The sequence below is a fragment of the Carcharhinus amblyrhynchos genome, chromosome 19, assembly GCF_965287045.1.
Source record: "Carcharhinus amblyrhynchos chromosome 19, sCarAmb.v2.hapA, whole genome shotgun sequence".
NCBI classification, from domain to species: domain Eukaryota; kingdom Metazoa; phylum Chordata; class Chondrichthyes; order Carcharhiniformes; family Carcharhinidae; genus Carcharhinus; species Carcharhinus amblyrhynchos.
In genome coordinates this window covers 49128309-49143095 of record NC_137342.1, presented here as the reverse complement: position 1 = coordinate 49143095, position 14787 = coordinate 49128309, and the positions used below count along the sequence as shown (strand labels likewise).

Genomic DNA, 14787 nt, shown 5'->3' with positions numbered 1-14787 from the left:
ATCAAAATATTGCCCACGTTGCCTTTTACTTTAAAATGATGACAGTCCGTGGGATTCATTTATGGTCAGGCAGGAAAGTTAACCACGGGCCTTCCCAACCAGAACTTAATTAGGACAGAGGCAGCACGGTGGCATAATGGTTAGCAGTGCTGCCTCACAGTGCCAGGGACCCAGGTTCAATTCTGGTCTGCACTTGTGCAGCTTCCTGTAATGTTATACTATCACCTTGATAAACTCAGTGATGTTAATTTTCATTGTTATTGAAAAGTTTATGCTCGAACTGTATAAAACACTGATTAGGTCACAACTAGAGTACTGCACAAGTTCTGATAACTGCCTTAGAGGAAGGAGATGATCGCACTGGAGCAGCTCCAGTGGAGATTTACAAAATTGTTGACAGCACTAAAAAATGATGGTGATGAGAAATGATTGGATTGGCTGGGGTTGTTTGCTTTGGAACTAAGGAGAGGCTGAAAGAAGATTTAATTCTGATCTATAACATGATAAAGGACCTCGATAGAATGGAAAGAAAGGATCGACGTCTCTTACAGGAGAGGTTATTACTCACAGAGCATAGAGTTAAAGCAGGAGGATTAGACTGGGGATTGAGGAGGAATGTTTTTCACCCAGAGGGTGATGGAAGTCTGGACGTCACTGTCTGTCAAGATGGTAGATGCGGAAATCCTGGGTGGGATTTTCCACTCCTGTCCGCCATGGGAATCAGTGTGGTTGGGATAGAAACCAGAAAAACGTCCATCGACTGCGTCAGACAGGAATTTTTGGTCTCGCCACAGCAGATGTAAAAAATCCCAGTTTTATTGCTTTGAACAAAAGCACTTGAATTGCTGCAATGACCGATGCCTACAGGCCGTGGACCAGGAGCTGCTAGATCGGATTCGGTTAGATAGCTGTTTTTTGGCCAGCTTGCACCCAATTGATGGAATAGCTGCCTCCTATGCCGTAAATATTCCCATGCCTTGATTCGTAGCGTGGCTTCCAGTTTTTCCAATTCCCTTCTGGCACCTCGTGGCGCACTAAGACAGTCTTCATTTGTTTCCACAGTTAGTAATTCCCAGAACAGGTTGCTAGTTTGTTGCCAGAGGCCTCCAGCTTGAGGCATCAAGCGTGGTTAACCAGGAGTCTCTCCCGCTCTTATCGAGTTCTGGAGTGGGACTGGACCTTAGATTCAGGGATGCTACCAACTGTTCCACAAGACCACCTGTAAAATGGCTTACCAAGAAGTGATTTTTAAAGCAAAGATCTATTTAGTGAGGCCACACTTGAAATACTGTGTACAGTTAATAAAGGATATTATTAAACTAGAAAGGGTGCAGAGAAGATTTACTAGGATGTACTGGGACTTGATGGTTTGAGTTATGAGAGACTGGATAGTCTGGGGCATTTTTTCCTGAAGCGTAGGAGGCTTACGGGTGACTGTATAGAGGTCTATAAAATAATGAGGGCGTAGATCAGCTAGATAGTCAACTCTCCAAGGGTAGGGTAGTCTAAAACTAGAGGGTGCAGGCTTGAGGTGAGAAGGGAGGGATACAAAAGGGTCTAGAGGGGCAATTTTTTCACACAGAGGGTGGTGAGTGTCTGGAACAAGCTGCCAGAGGTAGTAGTAGAGGCGGGTACGATTTTGTCTTTTAAAAAGCATTTAGACAGTTACATGGGTACGATGGGTATAGAGGGATATGGGCTAAATGTGGGCAATTGGGACTAGCTTAGGGGTTAAAAAATTGCAGCATGGACAGGTTGGGCCGAAGGGCCTGTTTCCATGCTGTAAACCTCTATGACTCTATAACTCTATTTGTTAATGTACACATGGTGTTCAATAATTGGACACTTGGAGGGCATGTGATTGTCACTCAAGAGTCAAACCTTTTCAATCCCTTATGTAAAGGGAACATGCACCGTTACCAAGCTGGTCTGATAGATATGTGACCACCTGTTCCTTATGCTTCTGTGCATGATGTCTTTTGAGTTTTGCGTCTGTCCTGCTCTATCCACCCTATGATTTGACTGAGAGCAAATACTGATTGCGTATGCAATCACATTGATTCTGAGACTACAAACCAGTGTCTGCCACGGTGAAGAAGTGATGATGTGGAGATGCCGGCGTTGGTAAACGGCATCTCCACACTAACCTGGTGTTGTGAGACTTCCTATCATGGTGAAGAAGATCAGGTGACATTTTGAAAAACAGCAGATTGACTGCATAAATCCAGTGTTATTGGTGGAATCTTAGCAGATCCTGAGGCTTTTGAGTGGTTTAGCTCTCTTCCCTTCCCCAGTAACATTCCGTGGCCCTGATAAGTACCTTCTGCTGCGTGCAGTTTGATACTGAGCTTGTCTCACATCAGCAAGTGCAGTAGAACAAGTCCAAATGAACTACACTGAAAACACAGCCTGCAATTACCAGTCATCTGGCACCACATTGTTCATATCAAGAACAGGTCCTTATAGTAATTACGAACCAGGCATAAGGCTTGTGTACATGAAACTGCTCATAAATCTGTACACATGTCCCATAGAGATTTAGAGATATAAACTTTCGCCAGACAGTTTGATGGATTATTTAACCCTTTGAATGAATTGGGACAAGATAGTTTTAACAAATTCTCAATGGAATCAATGGAACTTGCTGAAATTCCGAGGAATTAACTTAATCTAAACAAAGACATGATAGTTAGTCTTCAGAGCTGGAAATGATGGTTTGATCTTTTTGTCACTGAACTGAAAGCAAAGCACAGAAATACACAGGACTAAAAATGGACCTGCACTTGTTTGTGGCCATGGGGTCCCTGACTCGCCATCATTGTGCTGCTTCCTCACTCTCCTGATAATAATCTGCAGCCAAGCTTGACCATACGGGGATGTGTGCTCAACAGGGAGCCTGGCAGTGTGTGGCACTAGCCTGTGCTGCAGCCAACCCCCGTTCTTAAGTCATAGTCCTGGATTTACACAGGATTCGTATTCCAATAGGAGACCAGGAAGCCATCAAGGACCAACCACCCCCTGAAGGGAGTGGGAGGTGGGTGGCTAAGGAGGTCAATGCAAGCAGCATGGTCCCAAGGAGCTTGGAATAATGCGATTGGAAGGCCATCTGCAGTCTCCTTCAATGCAAATCAACAACCTTCCATCAACCGTTTGCAGACACTGAGGTAATCCTGTGGTAGGAATGTGACCAGGCACTAAAGGAATGTGTTTTTTCATAGAATCCCGAAAATAGAGAAGAAGGCCATTCAGCCCATCGAGTCTGCACCAACAACAATTCCACCCAAGCCCTATCCCCCATACCCTCATGTATTTACCCTTGCTGTTGACATGATAAAGATGTTGAGGTAAATGCTGTATTTTATGACCCAGAGATACAGAGGTGATGCTCTCCTGGTTATATGTGTGTGCAGGAGTCTGATTCAATGCTTTAAAAATCTACTCTTTCTCTCACAGCAGCTTGCTTTGGCTTAATTTCTTTTCCTAAATCACCACATCCAGGGTTAACCAATCACAGACATTGAACAGTCAACAGACACATAGTCCAACACTGAACAGTTCGACACCACCGTGACGTTATCACTGAGGGATTTTATTGCAGGATCATGGCTATGGGACAATGTGATGGGGCTTTCCAGTATTGTTGGCTATGGAAGGAGCATTCAAAATGCAGTTTAATAAGTTGATAATCAGCCTGTTATTCCTCCCAACACTTTCCAAAAGGGAAAAGAGCGCACGTGAAGATATGGAGCAACAAAGTCACTGCAAACTAAATTGATCAAAAAAATCAAGAACGTATTTCTTAATTTTTAATGGTTATTTTAGAATTAAAATGTCTCAGGAAATAATTTGAAATGTTAATACTAATGAGAACCTTGTGACAGTGAATAGTCAGCCTGTTTCTCACATTGGTGGGGCAGCACAGTGGTCAGCACTGCTGCCTCACAGCGCCAGGGACCTGGGTTCAATTCCCGGCTTGGGTCACTGTTTGTGCAGAGTCTACACATTCTCCCTGTGCCTGCGTGGGTTTCCTCTGGGTGATCCGATTTCCTTCCACAGTCCGAAAGATGTGCTGGTTAGGTATATTGGCCGTGCTAAATTCTCCCTCAGTGTTACCCAAACGGGCGTTGGAGTGTGGCAGCCAGGGAATGTTCACAGTAACTTCATTGCAGTGTTAATGTAAACCTACTTGTGACTCTAATAAATAAATAGACTTTGTTTGAATTATTCGAATGGAAAGGAAATGGACAAGTAATAAAGCAGACTGCTGATTGGATGATGCCCATATTGGCTGAGCGATGGAAGTTACAATTAGCCCCTCGATTTTAGGAAAATATAGAACTGAGGCCTTGAACTTTTTAAGGGAAGCGTATTGATGTTCTGGGATGAATACATACTCCTGAAGAATGTAAATAAGGAAATGTGGAAGATTAAATGCTATTCCATCCAAATACCAGATCCAATTACTTTAACATTGATTCTGTTTAATCAACTTAACCTCCTGAGGACATTTCCTCCAAGATTTCTCCTCCACCCATTGAGGGATCAATGAAGGAAAACACTAGTGCTGGGCTGGACGTGCTGAATCAGAAATCTTCCCCGTCTCAAATCCCTGTCCCTGGCAGCTCAAGAACCCAAAACATTTGATTCTATCTCTGGGGTGATGATTTGCGAATAGGTGGAGTGTTATCACTGAACTGTGAGGCCCTGAAGGGTGACAACACATGTGGCGTCACAAGGATCACTTAATGACCTTGAGAAAAACAACACGGCCAAGTGGATGTGTTGTAATGTTGCTAATGTATGATGTGTTGGCAACTGAGAGCTTGAGCAGAAAGCTTTGACGGGGAAATCTAAAGAGGAATAAGGATAGTTTCTTGTGAAATTGATTAAATTTTCTAATGTGTTGGCTATCTGCGTGTCATCATGTAAAAGAGATATTAAGAAAATTACTCCAGCGCTGTGATGTATCTTGAGGACACTAGCGCTGGAATTCTACTGTCCAGCCTGCCACGGGAATCGGAGCAGGCGAGGGGCGGACAATGGGAAGGTCTGCTGACCTCGGGCAGGATTTTCTGGTCTTGGATCAAGTGAGGGCGTAAATTCCCACTCATTAAGTTATTTTAACTATGCAAGGGTTCTGGGTCTGGCCATATTTGGAACATTCTTCACTCAAAGGTTTCATTAAAGGGAAGTCGTGTCTGACAAATTTACTGGAGTTCTATGAGGATGTGTCTAGGGCGGTGGATAGAGGAGAGCCGGTGGATGTGGTCTTTCTGGATTTTCAGAAGGCGTTTGATAAGGTACCTCACAAGAGGTTACTGCAGAAGGTCAGAGGACATGGAGTTGGGGGTAGGGTGTTAGCGTGGATAGAGGATTGGTTGTCAAATAGGAGGCAGAGAGTGGGGGTCAATGGGTGCTATTCGGATTGGCGGTTGGTGACTAGTGGGGTGCCCCAGGGGTCGGTGCTGGGGCCTCAGCTATTTACCATTTATATAGATGATCTGGAGGAGGGAACCGAGTGTAGGGTGTCGAAATTTGCTGATGACACCAAGATTGGGGGAAAGGCAAATTGTGTGGAGGGTGTGGAGAGTCTGCAGAAGGATCTAGATAGGCTGGGCGAATGGGCCAGGAAATGGCAAATGGAATTTAATGTTGGCAAGTGTGAGGTGGTCCACTTTGGTAGGAAGAATGGTAGGAAGGACTATTACTTACGTGGCGAAAAACTGCAGCAGGCGACGGTGCAGAGGGACCTCGGGGTCCTTGTGCATGAGTCGCAAAAACCCAGCCTGCAGGTGCAGCAGGTGGTCAGGAAGGCGAATGGGATGCTGGCCTTCATAGCGAGGGGGATTGAATATAAAAGTAGGGAGGTCTTGCTGCAGCTGTATAGGGCATTGGTGAGGCCGCAGCTGGAGTACTGTGTGCAGTTTTGGGCGCCGCACCTGCGCAAGGATATTTTGGCCTTGGAGGGAGTGCAGAGGAGGTTTACTAGGCTGATACCGGAGTTGAGGGGGTTGAGCTATGAGGAGAGGCTGAATAAACTAGGCTTGTACTCGTTAGAGTTTAGAAGAATGAGGGGAGATCTCATTGAGACGTATAAGATGATGAATGGGATGGATAGGATAGAGGTGGAAAGACTCTTCCCGCTCAAAAAAGACAGTAGGACTAGGGGGCACAGCCTCAAGATAAAGGGGGGGCGGTTCAGAACGGAGTTGAGGAGGAACTTCTTCACTCAAAGGGTGGTGAATCTCTGGAATTCTCTGCCCGTTGAAGTGGTGGAGGCTGCCTCGCTAAATATTTTTAAGAAGCGGGTTGATGGGTTTTTGATAAGAGAGGGGATTAAGGGTTATGGGGAGAGGGAGGGAAAGTGGAACTGAGCCACGACAGATCAGCCATGATCTTATTGAATGGCGGGGCAGGCTCGAAGGGCCAGATGGCCTACTCCTGCTCCTATTTCTTATGTTCTTATGTTCTTATGTTCTTAAAAGGTGGTGAATCTCTGGAATTCTCTGCCCGTTGAAGTGGTGGAGGCTACCTCGCTAAATATATTTAAGTCACGGGTAGATAGGTTTCTGGTAGACAGGGGAATTAAGTGTTATGGAGAGAAAGCGGGAAAGTGGAACTGATCCACTTCAGATCAGCCATGATCTTATTGAATGGCGGGGCAGGCTCGAAGGGCTAGATGGCCTCCTCCTGCTCCTATTTCTTATGTTCTTGTGTTCTTAACTGCACAGAATGTTCCAAATATGGACACCCTGTTTTCAGAAGGACCTTGGTGTGTTGTAAAGCACTCTGATTAAAGCAGAATGCTTGATCCATATATACCATGTGACCATTCTATCTTACTCATCCTCTCCATTCCTGCTGCTGACACCTTCTCTCTTCACGCACACCTCCATCCACTCTGGCAAAAGTGTCCCTTTAATCCTCTTCCATTCTCTAAATGATTCCTGTCTCCCGCTAGTGCCTCCAATGTGGCTGATGACACTTTGCTCCTCGCAGCATTCCCACTCTAATCAGACATTTGGCCAACGGTGCATTGTGTTGCCAATAACAACGGGAGTGCAGGACTTAGAAACATAGGAAATAGATGTGGGAGGAGGCCATTTGGCCCTTCAAGCCTGCACCACCATTCAATATGATCATGGCAGTTTCAATATCTCACTCCAGCTTGTATTTGGATGTAATAATAGTTACTGATCTGAAGATGAATGCATTTTTAATGTATTAATGCGCTGAGCGGAGATTAGGTTATCTTTCTATAAAGACAGAGTTAGTTCAGCCAATGATGTCTGTGGTGGAATCTTCTCAGGATTTTTTAGAAGTTTTATATAAAAGCATTTTCAGATACAGTTGGACAGATTTTGTAAAGAGCTCTGATTGTTAAGAAATTAAATAAGCCACTAGTGAGATTTATTAGATAGCTGTCAAACTACAGGGTGGCACAGTGGCTAGCACTGCTGCCTCACAGCACCAAGGACCGGGTTCGATTCCAGCTCAGGTGACCGTCTGTGTAGAATTTGCATGTTCTCCTCGTGTCTGCATGGGTTTCCCTCAGCTGCTCCGGTTTCCTCCCACAGTCCAAAGAACGGCCTCTTCTGTGTACTGTAGGGTTTCTGTGATTTATGTCTGAAAATTAGAAACCCATAATTTTTCTACCAAGACCAATTGTTAAGAGTTTGCCTTATGATTTAGGAACTGATGGTGTTGACATTACGGAGGAAAAGATACTGTCCCCAAACTGCCCTAAGAAATAAATCTATTGCTTTCTGCGCTTGTATTTAGTTACAGTCTTTCCAGTATTTGAAGTGAAGGGATGTACACCTGCAGTATAAGCTGCATGCCGATATCTCATTCTGTGTTCAATGATGCTCATTTTCAGATGCCGTTGGTCTTTAGTCAGAGCTATTTTTGAGTTGTCAGTTTTTTCGAGGCTCTGTCAGTTTTTTTTAAGCCCCGTAGGTTGACGTGAATGATGCTGCCAGGAGGTCAGGTGCTAATTTACAAGCAAGGTTACAAATCTAAGCTTATTCCATCGAAATAAAGATAAGAAAGGCTTGCATTCTCAGGCACTTTTCCCAGCTTGTCATCTCAAAGTGCCTTGCAGTGAGCTACTTTTGAAGCATAGACACTTCTACTGTAGGAAACACAGCGGCACATCTACACACAGCATCACACCTTCAATACCGCAATGGAATGTCAACCTTGGTTTCTGTGCACAGGTCTATCAGACAAAAGGCGATGGTGAAAGGACACGAGTCAGGCCTTTAAAAGAGACATCAGTATAAGAATTGAGCGGATAGGTAAGGCAGTGGAGCATCATTTCAACAAAAGCTGCTGGTACTAAATCAATTAATTCCTTCAAAGGACACAAGTTAAGGATTGGTTTGGGAGCTGCCCTGAGGATATAGTTAGAAATAATTACATTCCCAATGGGACACAATGCTGGAAATGGGATTGTTAGGCAGAGGTGGTAACAGCAGCAGAATAATTTGAGATTGGATAGATATTCAGCATTTTTTACTCATAATCCTTACTGATCAGTTGTGCCACAGTACCTTCCCACAGGAGATTAAATAATCAGGGTCGTGGAAATATTCAGCCTGAGCTGCTTTTTCTGTCCAATCCTTTCTTCTGTACCAACAACTATTTATGGTTAAGTAATTAAAAACCTCATGATCAAATACAAGGTACAATATTGGGCAGCACGGTAGCACAGTGGTTAGCACTGCTGCTTCACAGCTCCAGGAAGCTGGATTCAATTCCCGGCTTGGGTCACTGTCTGTGTGGAGTTTGCACATTCTCCCCGTGTCTGCGTGGGTTTCCTCCAGGTGCTCCAATTTCCTCCCACAGACCAAAGATGTGTGGGTTAGGTTGATTGGCCATGCTAAATTGCCCCTTACTGCCCTGAGATGTGTAGGTTAGAGGGATTAGCAGGTAAATATGTGGGATTACAGGGATAGGGCCTGGGTGGGATTGTGGTCGGTGCAGACTCGATGGGCTGAATGGCCTCTTTCTGTAAAGTAGGGAGTTTATGATTTCTATGATCATAGAAATCATAGAATCCCTGCAGTGCAGAAAATGGCCATTTGGCCCATTGAGCCTACAGCAACAACAATCCCACCCAGACCCTATCCCTGTAATCCCACATATTTATCCTGCTAATCTCCCTTACACTAAGGAGCAATTTAGCCTGGCCAATCCACCTAATTTGCACATAGAACATAGAACATAGAACACTACAGCACAAACAGGCCCTTCGGCCCACGAGTTGCACCGATCACATCAACACCTACCAATCCATAGACCTATCTATAACCCCCAATCCCATTAAATCCCATATACTCATCCAGAAGTCTTTTAAAAGACCCCAGCGAGTTCGCCTCCACCACCACTGACAGCAGCCGATTCCATTCACTCACCACCCTCTGAGTGAAAAACTTACCCCTAACATCACTTCTGTACTTGCCTCCCCGCACCTTAAACCTGTGTCCTCTCGTAGTGACTATTTCAACCTGGGGAAATAGCCTCTGAGAATCCACCCTATCTATTCCTCTCAACATTTTGTAAACTTCTATCAGGTCGCCTCTCAACCTTCGTCTCTCCAGGGAAAAGAGTCCCAGCTCCCTCAACCTAACTTCATAAGGCATGCCTCCCAGTCCAGGCAACATCCTTGTAAATCTCCTCTGTACCCTTTCAATAGCTTCTACATCTTTCCTATAGTGAGGCGACCAGAACTGCGCACAGTACTCCAAATGAGGCCTGACAAGGGTCTTATAAAGTTCCAGCATTACCTCCCGACTCCTAAACTCAATCCCTCGATTAATGAAGGCCAGTACACCATACACCTTCTTGACCACCTCTTCCACCTGCGAGGCCGATTTAAGAGTCCTGTGGACCTGGACCCCAAGATCCTTCTGCTCTTCAACACTACTAAGACTCCTGCCCTTGATAGTGTACTCGTTCATCCCATTGGTTCTGCCAAAATGGACGACTACACATTTATCTGTGTTGAAGTCCATCTGCCACTTCTCCGCCCAGTCCTGCATCCTATTTATGTCCTGCTGCAACTTTTGACATCCTTCCAGACCACCCACAACACCACCGACCTTCGTGTCATCGGCGAACTTACTTACCCATCCCTCCACTTCCTCATCTAGGTCATTTATGAAAATGACAAACAGCAAGGGTCCTAGAACAGATCCCTGGGGCACTCCACTGGATTGTGGAGCAGATTTTGGATTGTGGGCAGAAACCAGAGCACCCGGAGAAAACCCACGCAGACAAGGGGAGAATGTGCTCGCTCTACACAGACAGTGACCTCAGGCCAGAATTGAACCCATGTCCCTGGCGCTGTGAGGCAGCAGTGCTAACCACTGTGCCACGGCGCCATTGTGCCACCTGTATTATATATCTAAATGTTACCCATTTTATAATTAGCTTGTAGATTGAAACTTGAATTGAAATTTGAACAGTACACTATTTGCACACTTAATTTAAAATTAAATCACAATTGCTTCCTCGTTACTTCAGATGTCTGCAAACCATTAGATGTGTATCTCATGCTGCTGAAATGGAGAAAACTGCTTTTGATTGTTCTTTTTAAACTTCCTTATTTGGAATATTATGTACAGTTCTGGTCGCCACACTACCAGAAGAATGTGGAGGCTTTGGAGGGGGTACAGAAAAGGTTTACCAAGATGTTGCTTGGTTTGGAGGATATTAGCTCTGAGGAGAGATTAGACAAACTTGGTTTGTTCTCACTTGAATGTTGGAGCCAAGGGATGAAGTTTATAAAATTATGAGGCAGAAATGGAATGGATAGTCGGAATCTTTTTCCCAGGGTAGAAATATCAATTACGAAGGGATGAAGGTAAAAGGAAGAAAGTTTAAAGGAGATGTGAGAGGCAAGTCCTTTACACAGGGGGTGGTAAGTGCCTGGAATGCGCTGCCACAGGAGGTGATAGAAGCAGATACAATCTCAACACTTCAGAGGCATCTTGACAGATACATGAATAGGCAGGGAATACAGGATTACGTAGAGGCAAAAGGTCTTTAGTTTAGAAAGACGTCATGTGTTGGCACAGGCTTGATGGGCTGAAGGGCCTGTTCCTGTGCTGTATTGTTGTTTGTTCTTTATTCTTCTGCCAGTCATCCACTCAACTTGAACTGTGACGTGGGTTCCTGGTTGGCTTCCCTGTCTTCAGATGTTTTTCCACCTGTTCTGTGTGTTTCTTGTGCTCTCTTGTTTTCCTAGCTGCATTGACAATGCTGCGACTGAGAGTCTGGATCGTAAGAACCTGTGCTGCTGTCTAATCCAGTGCTGCTGTTGTTGTTCCGTCACCTCCCTTTTAATTATCTGGTGAACTCACAGAGGTGCTAGGTATTCTCGGCAAGGTCAAATCAGACACTGCAAGTGAATGATGTTTTAGAGCAAAAAAGCAAATTATGATCATTTTAATAAACCAGTCATTTTGATCGTAAAGATTATTTTGCACTGAGCCTCGCTGTGAAGGTGCAGCAACATCAATAGCGTCTGTGGATAAATTGGAATTTGGATTGGTTGATTGAAAGTGGAAAGTTAAAGAATTAGAATTAGACGAAAAGATCACAAATAGACACATATTCACTTCCCAAATAGCCCTTAGTGAGTGGCTGAATCATACACAAAATTTCAGGTCTAATTCCCTTCCCTGTGGTAAGTTAGTTGATTTTCACAGATTGGTGGTAGGGACATAACCTTTGACCACTGAGTTAGAAAGGCAAAATCAGAAACGGCACATGGGTTAGCACTGCTGCCCCACAGCACCGGGGACCTGGGTTTGATTCCCGGCTTGGGTGACTGTCTGTGTGGAGTTTGCACATTCTCACTATGTCTGCAAGGGTTTGCTCCGGTTTCGTCCCACCCTCCAAAGATGTGTGGGTTAGGTGGATTGGCCATTGCTAAATTGCCCCTTAGTGTCAGGGGGACTAGCTAGGGTAAATGCATGGGGTTATGGGGATAGGGCTTGGGTAGGATTGTGGTTGGTGCAAACTGTCACTACATCTACTCAATGGGCTGAATGGCCTCCTTCTACACTGTGGGGTTCTATGAAACTTCCAACCCCTTAGTAGTAATCCGCAGCAGAAGCACAGTAATGTGGGTGTCAGGTGAGGGCAGGACAGTAGTTAGCAGTCATACCCCACTGTATGATTGAAAAACCCAATTATATCTATTGCTTGGCATCACACTAAATAATGGTCAGTTCTGGCGAGGTGGCAGGATGCAGATGGTGCTGATGAAACAGAGGATTCAAATGATGATTGTTTGAACCAACTTGTATCAAATCCCTCCTTGATGTTTAACAACTGCTAACATATTTAAGATATATGGGTCGATGTCAGTCATAAAGGAGCAGTGAAGTTTGATACAAGTGTACACGATGACATTCCCAACAGCAATCTCGGCTCTTATATCCCAGAAAGGAGTCAATCCCGAACAGTGAGGCGATGGCAAAAAAATCAGAATTGGAAAGGGGAATCTAATGCAGAAATGGGAGGAGGCCATTCAGCCCTTCAAGCCAATTCCATTATTCAAGTAGATCATGGCTGATATGGCTCCATTTCCATGCATTTGCCCCATATCCCTTAATCTCTTTGGTTAACAAAAGTTTATCAATCTCAGATCCAAGATTAACCACACCTACTGTCAAAAATGGCAACAATCATATCCTCAGAGAGGGCAGACCTATTTTTAGGGACAAGCATGGTGGCACAGTGTTTAGCACTGCTGCTTCACAGTGCCAGGGATCTAGGGTCAATTCCTGACTTGGGGTCACTGTCTGTGCGAAGTCTGCATGTTCTCCCTGTGTCGATATGGATTTCTTCCGGGTGCTCCAGTTTCTTCCCAGAGTCCAAAAGACGTGCTGTTTAGGTGCATTGGCCATGCTAAATTCTCCCTCGGTGTACCCGAACTGGAGTGGGGATTTTCACAGTAACTTCATTGCAGTGTTAGTGTAAGCCTACATGTGACACTAATAAATAAACTTAATTTACACACATTTGCCCCATATCCCTATATCTTTGGCTAACAAAAATCTATCAATCTCAGATTGCAAATTAACCACTCATCTTGCACCAAAGTATACCAAAAAGAAAAGGCATTAACCTTCTGCTCCTTTTACAGCTCATGTGTTCTACGGTGCAGAAGGCTCTTTTTGAAGAGGAGGATAGAGTGAAGAAATTGATCAACAGAGTGGCCATGTTAGAGAGTCGCAACAAGCAACTGAAAGACAAAGTGAAGCGGGTCAAACGCACCCTGCGACAGGTGAAGAAGAACAGCCGTCGCGTGGAGCAGCTAAACAAAAAACTGCTGGAGAAAACATCGATCCCACACTATACCAAACCTGACTCCAATGTGGCAACTCTGAAAGTATAACACACAGGCGGTCTACAAGGCACTGAATTTGCTAAAGTTACTTTTGCTTGTCTTGTAACTTACTCACTGAGCTAATTCGGGAGGTGCTGGGCACTTCAGTTAGCTCAATCACTGTACACCCGTCAGTGATGTTCCTTGAAGATCCCCCTAAGCCATTTCTGAATAGTTTCATAGCCTCAGCACTTCGGTTAAGGAGAGAAGAGAAAAGATTGGAAAATGTTACTGCGCACGCACAAGTATTAATCATTATTTTACTTAGGTCAATATGTACCAAGTCTCTCTTGCTTTTGCTACCATGTTTCCTTTTGAGAATTATCTATGTTTATTCTTGTAATTAAGAAGTAATGCCACCACAATTACCAGCATAATTGCTGATGTGTAAAGTACAGATCATATCCATTTGTTAGTGCTTTTCAAAATGGAAACACGTAGTTCTTTGTGTGGGCAACAATATTAAAGTTATACTGCAGAAAGCATGGCACCTGGGCACTGATACACCAATTCTCTACAAACTTTGACACATTTACGTCAAAGCTGATTTCTGGAAATTGTAAAGTAATCTTGTACATTAGATTTCCGAGTCTAGACAGTTTCAAAACTCTGTATCTGTTTTCTTAACTATTTGTAGGATGTCCTCTCTGTATTTCAATAAAAATATATACTTTGCTAATTATTTTGTTTCCAGTGTTGGATAATAAAAGCTTTCGTTTTCTCATTTTAAGCCAGCAACCCGGTGTGTGCAAAGCCTGGAAAGAACAAGCACAGGAAATTTCATAGAAACAATTGGTGAAATATTCTCTTTTCTAGTTATTTACATGTATGTGTGCACTCTGATCTGCTTGATTATTGACACTGTATTCTAAGCATCAACCATTATTCCAGCTTTCCTTTGACAGTACAAGTGTTGCCAGCACCATGACTGTGCCACTGTATCACGCTTTTGGTTGGAACAGAACTTTTAAAAGTGCGAAGGTTTATACACATTGCCAGAGAACACAAATGATTAAACTGTTGAAACTATTTGCTTTGACAGCTGCTCAACTTTGATGTTTGGTTGTGTGGTCTAATTGCTTGCCTGGTGTTCTACAACCCATGCACAAAATTCCTTTGCGAGCTTCAAAGGGTTCATGTTGCGATAACTTCCTAGTAATTGTTCTCCACAAGTGGAAGCCAAATTGAGGTTGAATTGGGGTTGAAAGATCTGTAGAGGTAATGTACCTTTCCTCCACCTTTTCATTTCCAATTTTCCACGGTGTAAAGTAGGTTCCTTTGTTGTATTAATTTCAATCAAGGTAAGCCTCCTTTACTATTCAAAAACAAAGTGAAATCTCAAGAGACTTGGAATAACATTGCCTCCTGCTTTTAGTATTACT

At 44.0% G+C, this 14787-nt stretch overlaps 1 protein-coding gene across 1 annotated transcript in view; it reads left to right on the top strand.

The window, feature by feature from the left end:
* ccdc3a (coiled-coil domain containing 3a) overlaps nucleotides 1-14085 on the top strand; it is a 66395-nt gene extending 52310 nt beyond the window's left edge. Inside the window, exon 3 of the mRNA XM_080207106.1 lies at nucleotides 13163-14085. Within this exon, the coding sequence (XP_080063232.1) occupies nucleotides 13163-13414 (252 nt within the window). The 3' untranslated portion in view covers nucleotides 13415-14085. The remainder of the gene's footprint in view (nucleotides 1-13162) is intronic.
* The last annotated feature ends 702 nt before the right edge of the window (nucleotides 14086-14787 follow it).